At 44.0% G+C, this 15,249-nt stretch overlaps 1 protein-coding gene across 5 annotated transcripts in view; it reads right to left on the bottom strand.

Annotated features, from left to right (window-relative positions):
• The window catches only part of MDGA2 (MAM domain containing glycosylphosphatidylinositol anchor 2), a 691,558-nt gene that overhangs the window by 95,764 nt on the left and 580,545 nt on the right, over positions 1 to 15,249 (bottom strand). For all 5 annotated transcript variants that reach the window (XR_012669127.1, XR_012669125.1, XR_012669126.1 and 2 more), the window contains one exon: positions 2,193 to 2,341. Coding sequence is in view for 1 of the 5 variants with exons in the window: in XM_048853669.2 (XP_048709626.1) it covers positions 2,193 to 2,341 (149 nt within the window). In the remaining 4 variants the exon portion in view is untranslated. The remainder of the gene's footprint in view (positions 1 to 2,192; positions 2,342 to 15,249) is intronic.

Below are 15,249 nucleotides of genomic sequence, written 5' to 3'. Positions count from 1 at the left end.
TGCAAAGGAGATCAATACCACTATCTCCACTTTACAGAGGGGGAAGGGACATGCCCAAGGTCACCAAGCAGGCTACTGGCAGAGCTGAGACCTAGCCCCGCCCCCCAAGGTCTCCTTAGTCCCAGTCCAGTGCTCTGTTCGCTAAGCTACAGGAACTGAGAGCAGCTGTCCTGAAGCCAGTGGCATAGCTGGGGACTGAACCCATATATCCTGAGTCCCAGTCCAGTGCCTTAACCATAAGATTTCTGGATCAGACAGAGCAGGGACTACAGCCTGGGTCTCCCAATTCCCATGCCAGTGCCCTAACCACCAGGCTATCAAGTGTGACAGTCATTGTCCCAAAACCATTCTGACCTATTCTAGGCCCGATGCAAATGAGCCATACGCTCACGACAGCACAAATATATTGGTTAATCGTTACAGGAAACATGCTCACATCATATGCACGCTTTAGCACATGAAAAATTCAGCCCAGTAAAAGGACTGTAAGACATTCATGGCTGAAGAAATACTTTTGCACTTTATAATTTTACAAAGGTTTCTCTTTAAGAATCATCCTCAATGACCCGTATTCCCTCAGCACACATCTGTTATCTTAGGCACAATGTCATCAAACCTTCTCGTTCCGAAACAATTAGTGGCAGTCCCTTGTAAGAAAGGCATGAACCACTGATACTCGTAAAACAATTTAATATCAAATATGACAGAGCCAGCACAATTGCTTGATTCAGTCCACCATGTACAAGGCTGTAAGGAAGACACAACCACAGCTTTTTATAGTTGCAAATTTGAGCGGTTATCTGAAGCTGTACACCAAGTCGCAACACCACTCACTCGCGGGGTCACCACACCAACTGAAATTTGGCCCGGCCCCTCCTCCATCATGCTTGCCTTCAAAAACCCATCAGGACCCACAGCGTCTCTTCTGTACGGCTGTCCTGCTTTGGAAGGCATACTGCATGCTACACCAAAACTAGCCCTTTAACCAACTATGACTGCAACCTTTTAACCAGAAATCTTAGAGCCTTACTCACGTAGGAGACTGGAGTGTAAGATTGAGCTCAGAGCACTTGCAGCTTGACTTGGTAGGTCTGGGGGCATCACAGGTATGATACATTCATTCAGAAGGGAAGACAGTCTGCCTCACCCTGTACGTCACCTCTCCGCCAGCAGTGGGTTAAAACTTGGACTGAGAAAGTATTAGTGGCTGAGGAAGAACCCATTCTACAAGGATGTTTTGGAATCAGGCACTTTTCCCTCTACAATGTGTAGAAATATCATAGATCAAAATGTCCTCAACTCATATGATGATTAAGCTACAGTACATCTGTAGGGCTTAGCACATACAAATAGTCCAGAATCCAGAGAGGACCATAATAACCAGCAATAATATACTATAGTTTAGAATACATACTTCCAAGGTTTAGGTCAGGCGTACTGAGACCAGTGCAGAAGTACAAAAACATCCATCTGTTTGGCCACATGTTATGGGTGGGAGTAAGAGGAGGCATTGCCTGTTAATGACAGTTTAGCAGTGTACAGCTTTGTTCTGCTAGTTTAATTATTGCAGTCACCTTATTAGAAGATAGCTGATATTGCTTTGAAAATTCCCAAATGACAGACTAATTCTGACTGCTAACTTTCATATATTAATGTAATAGTTCTTCTGCAGATGGACTGGTGCTGTCCACCCTTCACTACATCAATTGTGTTCTAAAATGTCCAAATCACAAGGGCTATATATTTACATGTGTTTAAGTAAGGTGTTCAAGAGCTCAAAGATCACAAGCTGCCTGTGTATGAAAGATATAACTATCTCTATATTTATCTATCTTTATAGGGAGACATAGCAAAAGATACATAGATATATGGCTAGATATAAAAAGTTGAATTTGGTTGCAAGTTTCTTTCAGGTAATCTTTCTAGTATCTCTTGAGCTGAACCTCCTCTAAACCCTCTGAGGATTACCTCTTTAATCTCTGTGTTGTCACACTGGAAATATGCAAATTATCTGCAAGGATTTGTAAGTGGTTCGGGACTGCCTTTGCAGAACAGCAGCAAATCTTCAAAGCAGGGTAAATACAAATTCTGAGCTTCACACAAAATAAGATGAAAACAAAGGGGAGGGCATTTCTCACAGAGGGCAGAACAGCAAACAGGCACCTGTTGTAAGAAGCAAATTATAACCTCACCTGTCTAATCCCTAAACGATATGCAAGGATGCGGTCCACAGCATCCGGGTTCATTTGAGTCCACTGCAGACTGTAGGAGTAAACACGGGGTCTGTTCTGCCAGAGGGGACTGTAGGTGTCGTAGTAGAACTCGGGGGCATAGGCTTTGCCTGCAGAATACAGACATACAAAAACACGGAATGATAAAACAGTTCTCAAAATAATGCTTCCATTTTTCAACTGCAATTTTTATTCAGCTGCTTACAGCACCATTTTGTGAAGGGCCCTTTTGCTACATGGCTTCAAAAAGCACATCTCAAGTCTATCTTTACATTTCTCACCACTTGAGAAAAAAATGGACTAAAATTGTTCATTTCTCCTTTGTTATTAAAAGTAATTCTCAAGTGTCATTTTTGGTCCAGGAGAAAATTGGTCTGCTAAATAAAAAAATCTTCTACAAAGAGGTCTTGCATGGCTAAAGTGACTGACATTGGATATTCAGACTATTATGCCTCCAGATCAGGGGTGGGCAAACTTTTTGGCCTGAGGGCCACATCGGGGAATAGAAATTGTATGGCTGGCTATGAATGCTCACAGAATTGGGGTTGGGGTGAAGGAGGGGGTGCGGGCTCTGGGGTGGGGCTGGGGATGAGGAGTTTGGGGTGTAGGAGGGTGCTCCGTGCTGGGATCAAGGAGTTCGGAGAGGGATCAGAGTTGGGGCAGGGGTGCGGGAAGGGGTTCAGGTTACGGCTGGAGGTGCAGGCTCTGGGGTGGGGCTGCAGATGAGAGGTTTGGGGTGCAGGAGGATGCTCTGTGCTGGGATCGAGGGGTTTGGGGAATGGGAAGGGGATCAGGGCTGGGATAGGGGTTGGGGCATCGGGAGAGGCTCAGGGGTGCAGGCTCCAAACGGCGCTTACCTCAAGTGGCTCCTGGAAGCAGTATCATGTCCCTTCTCCAGCCCCTACGGGTGGAGTGGCCCCCAACCCTTGGAGCGGGGCCATGCTGTGGCTTCCAGGAGCCGTGTGGTAAGGCTCCCCGACCTGGGGCCCCAGCTGGAGTGCTGGAGCGGGCCTTAGCCGTGTGGTGCAGCCCCCTGACCCAACATCCCAGTGAGAGCTCACGGGCCAGCTTAAAACGGCCCGCAGGCCGTAGTTTGCCCACCCCTGCTCCAGATTCTCTGTCAGAGCAAACACATTACCTCCAGCTACCACACACAACACAATCCGTTCCAAATGACATCATGCACCCCGATCTGGAAATACAATACCTCCATTCCATACTTCAGTCCTAGTCCCAGAAACGTCTGGTTATATCCACAGTACATTATTTAGATACATATGCAGATATTGCACAATAAACACAGAGTTGGACGTGGCATTTTGAAATGCACTGTGATATACCAATAGTTTACCATAGCGTATGAATTTTTGTTCCTTAAATTAGGAAAAGCCTAATATGATTTGCTGTCCATCTGATGAAATGATATCTGAGCTCTTATTAGGATGCAATTGCCTTAGGGTATTTCTTGACTCAAACACAGAAATGCCATTAACATCTTTACATGCAACTTATTTTCTCAGTGAAGGAGGCGATGCTTTGCTTACAATTAGAACTGGTTGGAGAAATTTGGAGAGAACCATAATTCTGTTGGAATATACATGTCTGTTGAAACTGAAATGCTTTGAAAAATCAGATCAATTTTGCTCAAATGTCATTTCAGACGAACACCTGCCTCCCAAAAGTCTGACAAAGTCAAAATCCGACGTTTCAGCATTTTCATAATGAAAAATTTCAATTTCTCTTTTTGAAAAGGGTGTAGATTCTCCATCACTGGCAATTTTTTAAATCAAGGTTCGATTTCTAAAAAAGATATGCCCTAGTTCAACCAAAAGTTATTTCAGGGAAGTTCGGTGGCCTGCATTGTACAGAAGGTCAGGCTACATGACCACAGTGGTCTCTGTGGGTCTTGGAATCTGCAAATTGATTTTTTGGTTTTGATTGTTCTGATTTTGTATTATAAAATAATACATTTAAAAAAGTCAAAATCAAAACAAAACAGTTTGATTTTTATAGAAGCCCCTTTTTTGATTGACAAAAATTGACTGATTTTTTAATGTTCCTTTATGGAGAATTTGAAAATTTACAATTTTCATTCCAATTAGGAATGAAGTCAAATTTTGAAATCTCAAAATACTTCATGAAATGGAACCTCTATCCTCTGCACAGCTCTGCTTACGATGTCAGCATTAGTATAGTTCTCAGACAAACAGAAATTGGTTGTGTTGGAATGAGAATTGTGACTCTTAAAACAACATTTCATTTTTATCAAAAGAAACATTAAACAGCCAAAAAGTTCAGGTAAAATTTGAAAAATAAACCCCTTCAAGTTTAACAAAGTTTTTGTCCAGGAATTTCCTCAAATATTTAAGAAACTTTACAAAATGTTCCGAGACAGATTGCTAAACCATATAGTCTATGAAAGATTGAATGCGTTTGCATGTCGTGAAATATTAGTGTAGTGTAAACAACTGCAACTCTCATTGTGTGGATTAAAATCTCCGCTGGAGCCTGTGCTCAGAGGATGTAAGGGACCTTCATGGGGTTAGGTACTCCAAAACAGTCCATGAGAATTATTAGTCTTGGTGACCTGGTGCTCTTAGAAACCCTGTTCTAGGCCAGACCTTTCCAGGCCTTGTTTCCTGCTTCTGTCATCCTGATCTCCCTTCTTCTGTGTCCAAACCCACCGACATGTCAATGTTTGCAGACTGCGGCTGTGCACATTATCACATTCATATCAGATCTCACAGAGATTATAATGTGTGTTTTCAAAACCCTCTTTAATATCACCTTTGTCTAATTACCCACAAACATTATGAAAATTAAATGAAGTTGTAATCTGGTAGAAGACCACAGGTGAAATCCTAGCCTTACTGAAGTCAATGCATGTTTTACCATTGATTTTAATGGGACGAAGACTTCACTCAACATGGGCAACATTTCAGGCAGATTGGCTTGATTTTGGCCCGCCTGGGGAAGGGGAGGATCAAGACCAAGTTCACAACTGAAAATGAGTCGCAACTTAAATTATACAGAGAGAACTTCTAGCACTAATCATGTGTACCACAGCTAGCAACCTGTCCAAGCTAGTCTGCGGCTCAAGTTAGCCTGAAGGATATAGCCAGGGTGGGTAGGTTTTAGACATCTTGGTCTCTGAACCCAGCATAACCAAATGGAGCTTGAGGGTCAGGCATTTTCAGAGTGTGTCACTGTTATAAACAATGGATTAAGTAGTACGAAGGACTGAAGGAACTACAATACTGTGAAGGTATAATGCACTGGCCAAGCATGTACGGACATGTCTCCCTCTAGTAGCTGTCCCCTGCAAAGATGGTATACACTTATGACTATAGCACAGCTGACGGCGCTCTCCTTTCACTCTAGTGTTAGGGGCTTGTGCTTTAGACAAAGAGGGTCTTTGGCTTCATTACCACTCAATCATAGTGCCCATCTATACAAATGGCCATCATTGCTACAGAGAGCCAGTAAGGTAGGGAAAAGTGAAAAAGGGAAATGAAATGGGAGATGAAAAAATATAATGAGAAAAGACAAAATCCTTTGGCCCAAACTACACTACACAAAACACGTAACCCTGATATTTATTTCAGCAATAACGATGAAGGCCCATGGCATTTCCTGAGGATTAATGAACCCCTGATGTGAAAGTGAGAGCTAGGAACCTCAATCAGTTCCCAGGGAAAGTTCCTAGGCTGGGGACATTATTGCTATCTCAAGTAGTTGCTGGAGGAAAAGTTTAGAACTAACTGTATGAAAAAGTCCCATATCTTTGTAATGTTCCATTCGGTTGGTGCCATGTTATGCCAGGGACAGACACATTTTTTTTGTTCAATATCTTCATAAATGATCTGGAGGATGGTGTGGATTGCACTCTCAGCAAATTTGCGGATGATACTAAACTGGGAGGAGTGGTAGATACGCTGGAGCGGAGGGATAGGATACAGAAGGACCTAGACAAATTGGAGGATTGGGCCAAAAGAAATCTGATGAGGTTCAATAAGGATAAGTGCAGGGTCCTGCACTTAGGACGGAAGAACCCAATGCACAGCTACAGAGTAGGGACCGAATGGCTAGGCAGCAGTTCTGCGGAAAAGGACCTAGGGGTGACAGTGGACGAGAAGCTGGATATGAGTCAGCAGTGTGCCCTTGTTGCCAAGAAGGCCAATGGCATTTTGGGATGTATAAGTAGGGGCATAGCGAGCAGATCGAGGGACGTGATCGTTCCCCTCTATTCGACATTGGTGAGGCCTCATCTGGAGTACTGTGTCCAGTTTTGGGCCCCACACTTCAAGAAGGATGTGGATAAATTGGAGAGAGTCCAGCGAAGGGCAACAAAAATGATTAGGGGTCTAGAACACATGACTTATGAGGAGAGGCTGAGGGAGCTGGGATTGTTTAGCCTGCAGAAGAGAAGAATGAGGGGGGATTTGATAGCTGCTTTCAACTACCTGAAAGGGGGTTCCAAAGAGGATGGCTCTAGACTGTTCTCAATGGTAGCAGAGGACAGAACGAGGAGTAATGGTCTCAAGTTGCAGTGGGGGAGGTTTAGATTGGATATTAGGAAAAACTTTTTCACTAAGAGGGTGGTGAAACACTGGAATGCGTTACCTAGGGAGGTGGTAGAATCTCCTTCCTTAGAGGTTTTTAAGGTCAGGCTTGACAAAGCCCTGGGTGGGATGATTTAACTGGGAATTGGTCCTGCTTCGAGCAGGGGGTTGGACTAGATGATCTTCTGGGGTCCCTTCCAACCCTGATATTCTATGATTCTAAATACATTGATGTTGCATATTGACCCTTTATTACTTGGGCTCATACTTATCTTTTAGAGGAAAAAGTCACATGGGAGTTTAAACACCTTTCCTGTGTCTACCTTTATTGAGTACATTTTTGCTGAACACAGATAATAATCTTCCCCACTCGACTGCAGATGACCATAATGGCATCTCCAGGGGCCTACAAAATGGGTACATTATCAGACTCTCGTCACAGTGTGGGTACTTGTGGAACATAGTCACCTTTTCATAGAATCATAGAATATCAGGGTTGGAAGGGACCCCAGAAGGTCATCTAATCCAACCCCCTGCTCAAAGCAGGACCAATTCCCAGTTAAATCATCCCAGCCAGGGCTTTGTCAAGCCTGACCTTAAAAACCTCTAAGGAAGGAGATTCTACCACCTCCCTAGGTAACGCATTCCAGTGTTTCACCACCCTCTTAGTGAAAAAGTTTTTCCTAATATCCAATCTAAACCTCCCCCACTGCAACTTGAGACCATTACTCCTCGTTCTGTCCTCTGCTACCATTGAGAACAGTCTAGAGCCATCCTCTTTGGAACCCCCTTTCAGGTAGTTGAAAGCAGCTATCAAATCCCCCCTCATTCTTCTCTTCTGCAGGCTAAACAATCCCAGCTCCCTCAGCCTCTCCTCATAAGTCATGTGTTCTAGACCCCTAATCATTTTTGTTGCCCTTCGCTGGACTCTCTCCAATTTATCCACATCCTTCTTGAAGTGTGGGGCCCAAAACTGGACACAGTACTCCAGATGAGGCCTCACCAATGTCGAATAGAGGGGAACGATCACGTCCCTCGATCTGCTCGCTATGCCCCTACTTATACATCCCAAAATGCCATTGGCCTTCTTGGCAACAAGGGCACACTGCTGACTCATATCCAGCTTCTCGTCCACTGTCACCCCTAGGTCCTTTTCCGCAGAACTGCTGCCTAGCCATTCGGTCCCTACTCTGTAGCTGTGCATTGGGTTCTTCCGTCCTAAGTGCAGGACCCTGCACTTATCCTTACAGAACCTCATCAGATTTCTTTTGGCCCAATCCTCCAATTTGTCTAGGTCCTTCTGTATCCTATCCCTCCCCTCCAGCGTATCTACCACTCCTCCCAGTTTAGTATCATCCGCAAATTTGCTGAGAGTGCAATCCACACCATCCTCCAGATCATTTATGAAGATATTGAACAAAACCGGCCCCAGGACCGACCCTTGGGGCACTCCACTTGATACCGGCTGCCAACTAGACATGGAGCCATTGATCACTACCCGTTGAGCCCGACAATCTAGCCAGCTTTCTACCCACCTTGTAGTGCATTCATCCAGCCCATACTTCCTTAACTTGCTGACAAGAATACTGTGGGAGACCGTGTCAAAAGCTTTGCTAAAGTCAAGAAACAATACATCCATTGCTTTCCCTTCATCCACAGAACCAGTAATCTCATCATAGAAGGCGATTAGATTAGTCAGGCATGACCTTCCCTTGGTGAATCCATGCTGGCTGTTCCTGATCACTTTCCTCTCATGCAAGTGCTTCAGGATTGATTCTTTGAGGACCTGCTCCATGATTTTTCCAGGGACTGAAGTGAGGCTGACTGGCCTGTAGTTTCCAGGATCCTCCTTCTTCCCTTTTTTAAAGATTGGCACTACATTAGCCTTTTTCCAGTCATCCGGGACTTCCCCGGTTCGCCACGAGTTTTCAAAGATAATGGCCAATGGCTCTGCAATCACAGCCGCCAGTTCCTTCAGCACTCTCGGATGCAACTCGTCCGGCCCCATGGACTTGTGCACGTCCAGCTTTTCTAAAAAGTCCCTAACCACCTCTATCTCCACAGAGGGCTGGCCATCTCTTCCCCATTTTGTGATGCCCAGCGTAGCAGTCTGGGAGCTGACCTTGTTAGTGAAAACAGAGGCAAAAAAAGCATTGAGTACATTAGCTTTTTCCACATCCTCTGTCACTAGTTTGCCTCCCTCATTCAGTAAGGGGCCCACACATTCCTTGGCTTTCTTCTTGTTGCCAACATACCTGAAGAAACCCTTCTTGTTACTCTTGACATCTCTGGCTAGCTGCAGCTCCAGGTGCGATTTGGCCCTCCTGGTAACATTCCTACATGCCCGAGCAATATTTTTATACTCTTCCCTGGTCATATATCCAACCTTCCACTTCTTGTAAGCTTCTTTTTTATGTTTAAGATCCGCTAAGATTTCACCATTAAGCCAAGCTGGTCGCCTGCCATATTTACTATTCTTTCGACTCATTGGGATGGTTTGTCCCTGTAACCTCAACAGGGATTCCTTGAAATACAGCCAGCTCTCCTGGACTCCTTTCCCCTTCAAGTTAGTCCCCCAGGGGATCCTGGCCATCCGTTCCCTGAGGGAGTCGAAGTCTGCTTTCCTGAAGTCCAGGGTCCGTATCATGCTGCTTACCTTTCTTCCCTGTGTCAGGATCCTGAACTCAACCAACTCATGGTCACTGCCTTCCAGATTCCCATCCACTTTTGCTTCCCCCACTAATTCTACCCGGTTTGTGAGCAGCAGGTCAAGAAAAGCGCCCCCCCTAGTTGGCTCCTCTAGGACTTGCGCCAGGAAATTGTCCCCTACGCTTTCCAAAAACTTCCTGGATTGTCTATGCACCGCTGTATTGCTCTCCCAGCAGATATCAGGAAAATTAAAGTCACCCATGAGAATCAGGGCATGCGATCTAGTAGCTTCCGTGAGCTGCCGGAAGAAAGCCTCATCTATCTCATCCCCCTGGTCCGGTGGTCTATAGCAGACTCCCACCACTACATCACTCTTTTGTTGCACACACTTCTAAACTTAATCCAGAGACACTCAGGTTTTTCTGCAGTTTCGTACCGGAGCTCTGAGCAGTCATACTGCTCCCTTACATACAGTGCTACTCCCCCACCTTTTCTGCCCTGCCTGTCCTTCCTTTTCCTGTCCTTTTCTAATATAACGAGGACTCGTGATGAGCTGTATACTTCAAATTCCATCCTAACGCACAAGCCTTCTTTTATTAATGAAAATTTAACACCACAACATTAAACACCTGATTTGTGAAACTTAGTAGCACCAGAAAGCTGGTTATTGTTTTGGAATTCACCAAATGTCTCTTTTTAAGACGGTTCACTTGGGCCTTGGAGGTCTAAGCCCTCATTGAAATCATTTGCTTTGAGCTGGGACAGATGCATAATAAATGCAAATCTGCAGCAGTGCAATTGTGCTGCTTCCGGCAGACTGCGCTTGTCAACAAAGACCGTCCTTGGAACTATACAGAGAGTGGAGATAAATGATCCAATAACTGCAGCAATGACATTTGGCCAAATAAAGATTAAATGCCACAATGCAGCAGTGTAAAGGAAGGAAAACAATCTAGTCTATGAAGAACTAGCTCACTGACCTGTTCTGAGGTGTTACACATAGTCACAGCCAGCCATTCCCTTGTGTTAAGAGGGGACTACTCAATCCATGCCCATATGGGCCACTGAGCCAGGAAGGGTCTGTAACCACTCATAAGTTGGAGACTCCTGGGAGGAGTAGTCCTGAATCTCCCCATTTCCCTCCTGGCAATGATCTCCTCCTTGCTCTGCTGGGTCTCCAGTTGTGATGATCTCAGAATGATCACAGAAGGTCGTGCGCCTCTCCTGCTTTACCTGGACACACTCTTACATGCGCTGCAGTCTGGAGTGTACAGCCCTAGGATATGTGGAATCCGCACTCCCAGTTGCTGGGCAACATGAGAGGGTGTTATGGATATCAATGCATAACTGTACACTGCAGAGCTAACCCAGTTCCCATTCAACGCAGTGGGCATCTTTCCATTGACTTTAATGGGAAGAGTCCCAGCATGCCCCGGTGTCAGTAAGGACAATATCGTCCGATGTGTATGGGGGATACAATTCTCTCTCATTTATGAGGTCCCTAATTTCTCAATCCCTTTTAAAAATTAAAACACACATTCCTTGTGGAGAGCTATGGACCAGGTCATAGAATCATAGAGTATCAGGGTTGGAAGGGACCTCAGGAGGTCATCTAGTCCCACCCCCTGCTCATCAGCTGCATTCTATTACGCCAATGCCGCTGAAGATTTGGCCCCACATACTTGCCAAGTTTTATAACTGAAACCACTTTAAGTTACCTAGGCATTTAAAAGAAACGACTAACTTGATTACGTATCGACGTGCAGAGGCAGGGAAGTGTTTTCGTATCAAACTGTAATAAAGCCGAAAAGGTTGAACATGAATTACAGTGACTAGAAGACTGGAGCCTTGTCCTTGGCTGGGGTTCCCAGGTCAAAATGTCATCACTACATGTTACAGCCCCTAGTGGAACTCTCCCCCGATCATAACTAAGTACTGCAATCTACCTGGTCTGCATGTTGATTGGTCAAAACCTGGGGATACTTCATAAAAAATCAGTGCTACCATTTTCCTTTGAGATTACATTTTTGTAATAAAAACAGATGTGCTTTTTGTAGCAGCAGATGCTTCTTGCATTTAGTGAACTGCCACCATAAATCGGAGAGCTTTTGGTTTTCTCTAAGCGATCCGGAAAACAACACATACAAATCACACTTCTGAATTGAGATCAAGTGTGAGAAATCTCACCCCAAAAGGTCTACGATTTGGAGGGTGAGGGAAAGTTATGTAGAGCACAGAATACAGGTTTTGCTCGTAAGAGTGATACCATATTGTGTCTGGTCCTTTCACTGATCTGTTCACTGCTCAGTGCACACCCAGAAAACACCACAATCTGAGCAAAGGACAGGCACTAGTGCAGTGTCTGCCAGGGTGCGCTGGGTAAGCTGGATTGAACATATGGACATGATGGATAAAGGGCTTAGGTGGAAGAGAAAAGTCCATCCCACAGAAAGTCAGATGAGGTGAGGATAGTATACTGGACTGGAAAGGGCTATTTGAGGGAACCAAGTGCTGAACTTTGCGGTTAAAATTTTAAACCTCCCCTGCCCAAAATCTCTGACCCCTTATCCCCTAAGAAGCCCATGTTGCCTCCCATATCTTCTGTTGCAGTTTGAAATGTGGGTCTGGCTCCTCAGACCATCAGCATCCTAGAAAATGAGACTTAACAGCAAGTCTTCATCGCAGCAGGGACCTGTCTCTGTTGTAAAGCAAGCACATAATTGGGACAGAAATTAGGCTGTTCATATAAACCTCCTGTCACTCCACATGGGTCAACAGAGTCATTTCTAACAGAGCAGCACAAGTCAAATATGCTTAAATGAAATGCAGCAAAGCCTGGAAAGGATTTTCCTCCTTTCCGTATATGGGAGCCTCACGTAAGCTTATGCGTCTGGGCTGTGTTCAGAGTAATACAGAATGGAAATTCTAGGGTTAGATTCTAGCAGATTGTTTATATTTTTATTCATCTGCCTACTAATCAGCACTTATATTATCTAATCTTGGCCTCTACATGTTTACAGCCTTTGATCTGCACACAGAAGTCCCACTGATGTCATAAGAGTTGCAACATGGGGATCATGACCAGCATGTGTCTCTTAGCAGTAATGTCATTAGAGCGCACATTCATTGTCTCTAGCAGTGATGTTACCTACAAACAACAACCCCAGGATAACCTTGTTAACAATACAGGTTTCTTTCCCATCAATAACAGCAGAAAAGCAAGGTGAATACTTACTTTTCAGATTCTTAAAATTGAGTAACTAAACTATTGTAAAAAGAAAAGGAGGACTTGTAGCGCCTTAGAGACTAACAAATTTATTTGAGCATAAGCTTTCATGAGCTACAAATAAATTTGTTAGTCTCTAAGGTGCCACAAGTCCTCCTTTTTTTTTTTGCGGATACAGACTAACGCGGCTGCTACTCTGAAACCTAAACTATTGTAGTGTATGCTATTTATAGCTGGGAGACATTGCTGAAATGTTATTCCAGACAATGTTTAGATGGATCAGGACATACAGGTGAATGAAAGACAGACATGGACAGATTTAAGAAGCAGGATGAGACTTTATGAACTTAACAACTGGAAAGGGACTTGCTATCCATCCACCATCTCTCACATACCAGGAATTTAACTGGGTCCAGAGCAGGGTTACAGGGCTTCCAACATATAACCAATAACTCAGGGTAGACACTCATCATCTTAACTCCAGGATTCAGCTCACTTCTGAATCCTCTTCTGCCCCCACCCTCTGCAAAGGGGGTAGAGGATGCCAAGAAGGCTCTCAGTCTGTGATGATGTCATAGATTATAAAAACAGGAGCATTGTGATAATCTAATTTGATCTCCTGTGTAACAAAGGCTGTAGGGTTTCCCTGAATTAATTCCTGCTTGAACTAGAGCATAACCCTTTAGAAAAAAACATCCAATCTTGATTTGAAAATTTCCAGCTATGCAGAATCCATCTCAACCACTGGGAAATTGTTCTAATGGTTCATTACCCTGCCTGTGAAAAGTTTGCACCTTATTATACAGTCTAAATTTGTCTAGCTTCAACTTCGAGCCACTGGATCTTGTTATACCTTTTGTATGCTACACTGAAGAGCCCTCTATTATTAAATTTCTATTCCGCTTGTAGGTATTTACAGACTGATTAGTCACCCTTAACCATCTATTTGTTAAGCTAAATAAATTGATCTCCTTGAAGCTATCACTTTAAGGCAGTTTTCAAATCCTTTAATCATTCTCATGGCTCTTCTCTGAACCCTCTTAAATCTATCAACATCCTTCTTGAATTGTGGACACCAAAACTCTACACAGTATTCCAGCAGTGGTTGGGCCAGTGCCAAACACAGAAGTAAAATAATCTCTCTATTCCCACTGGATATTCCCCTGTTTATACATCCAGGGATTGCATTAGTCCTTTTGGCCACAGTGTCGCACTGGGAGCTCAGGTTCAGCTAATCCCATATGACTCTCAAGTCTTTTTCGGGGTCACTCGTTTTCAGGATAGAGTTCCTCATCCTGTAAGTAGAGCCTGCATTTATGACCTTACATGTGGCTGTACTGAAAGAAGCACTGTTTGCATGAGTCCAGTTTACCGAGTGTTCCAGATCGCCCTGTATCAGTGACCTGTTATCTTCATTTTTTACCACGCCCCCAATTTTTATGTCATCCGTAAACTTTATCAGTAATAATGTTATGTTTTCATTTAGGTCATTGATGAAAATGTTAAATAGTGGAGGCCCGAGAGCCAGTCTCTGCAGGACCCAATAGAAACACACCCACTCGAAGGTTCCCATTTACGGTAACATTCTGAGATCTGTCCGACAGTTTTTAATCCATGTAGAATCATAGAAGGGGGTTGGAAACTCAGGGAAGTCATCTAGTCCAACCCCCTGCTCAAAGCAGGACCAATCCTAATATATACCAGGTTGATTTTGTTTTCTTCCAGTTTCTTATTCAGAATGTTGTGTGGTGCTAAGTCAAACACCATACAGAGATCTATACTACATCAACACTGTTACCTTTATCAACTTAATTTATAATCTTTTCAGAAAAGGGTAATTATTTTGACAAGATCTATTTTCATAAACACATGTTCATTGGCATTAATTATATTATTCTAATTTTTTCTTTCTTACTTGAATCCCATTCAAGCCATTCCTTTATTTTGTCCATGATCTATGTCAGATTGACAAGCCTACAATTACCTGGGTCATTCTGTTTACCCTTTCAAATATTAGCTTTCATTCAATTCTTTGGAACCTCCCCAGTGCTCCAAGACTTCTGAAAAAAAATCAGATGTCCCTTCCCCTTCTCCTTGGAGGCAAAAGATCCTCCAGCCATATTGTGGGTTTCATTCTCCTCTGGGATCTGGCCCTTTTTTTCTTTAGCTGCATGAACATCAGCCACTAGTCGAGACAAGTAAAGCATTCTTCTATTATCTCCTAGCATTAACATTTCTGTACTTACTCCTTTTAACCTAAACCTGAACACCACAATGTTGTGAGGAGGGCAAAAATACCTCCAGCCTCTGCCAATATGACCCAATGGAAAAAAAACAACCACCTCCTTCCTAAATCCCCAAACAGGCCATCGGTCAGACCCCTAGCATCCTGGAAACACAGCTCAATATCCCTCAGCTACAGAGAAGGAGAGCAGCAATATGGCCCCCGGATGCTTGGGAAGGCTTTACACATTGAGAAGAGGACTGTGAAAGCCAATCAGTTCTCTTCATCCTTCCCTGGCTGGCCAACTGGAAGGAAAGGAGTCCCTCTCCTCCGAGCGCATTCCTATGTGCACTTAGA

This window comes from Caretta caretta, chromosome 6 (genome assembly GCF_965140235.1).
Source record: "Caretta caretta isolate rCarCar2 chromosome 6, rCarCar1.hap1, whole genome shotgun sequence".
Lineage (NCBI taxonomy): Eukaryota > Metazoa > Chordata > Testudines > Cheloniidae > Caretta > Caretta caretta.
Note: the sequence above shows the minus strand (reverse complement) of the source record. Positions and strands in the feature narration are given on the sequence as shown.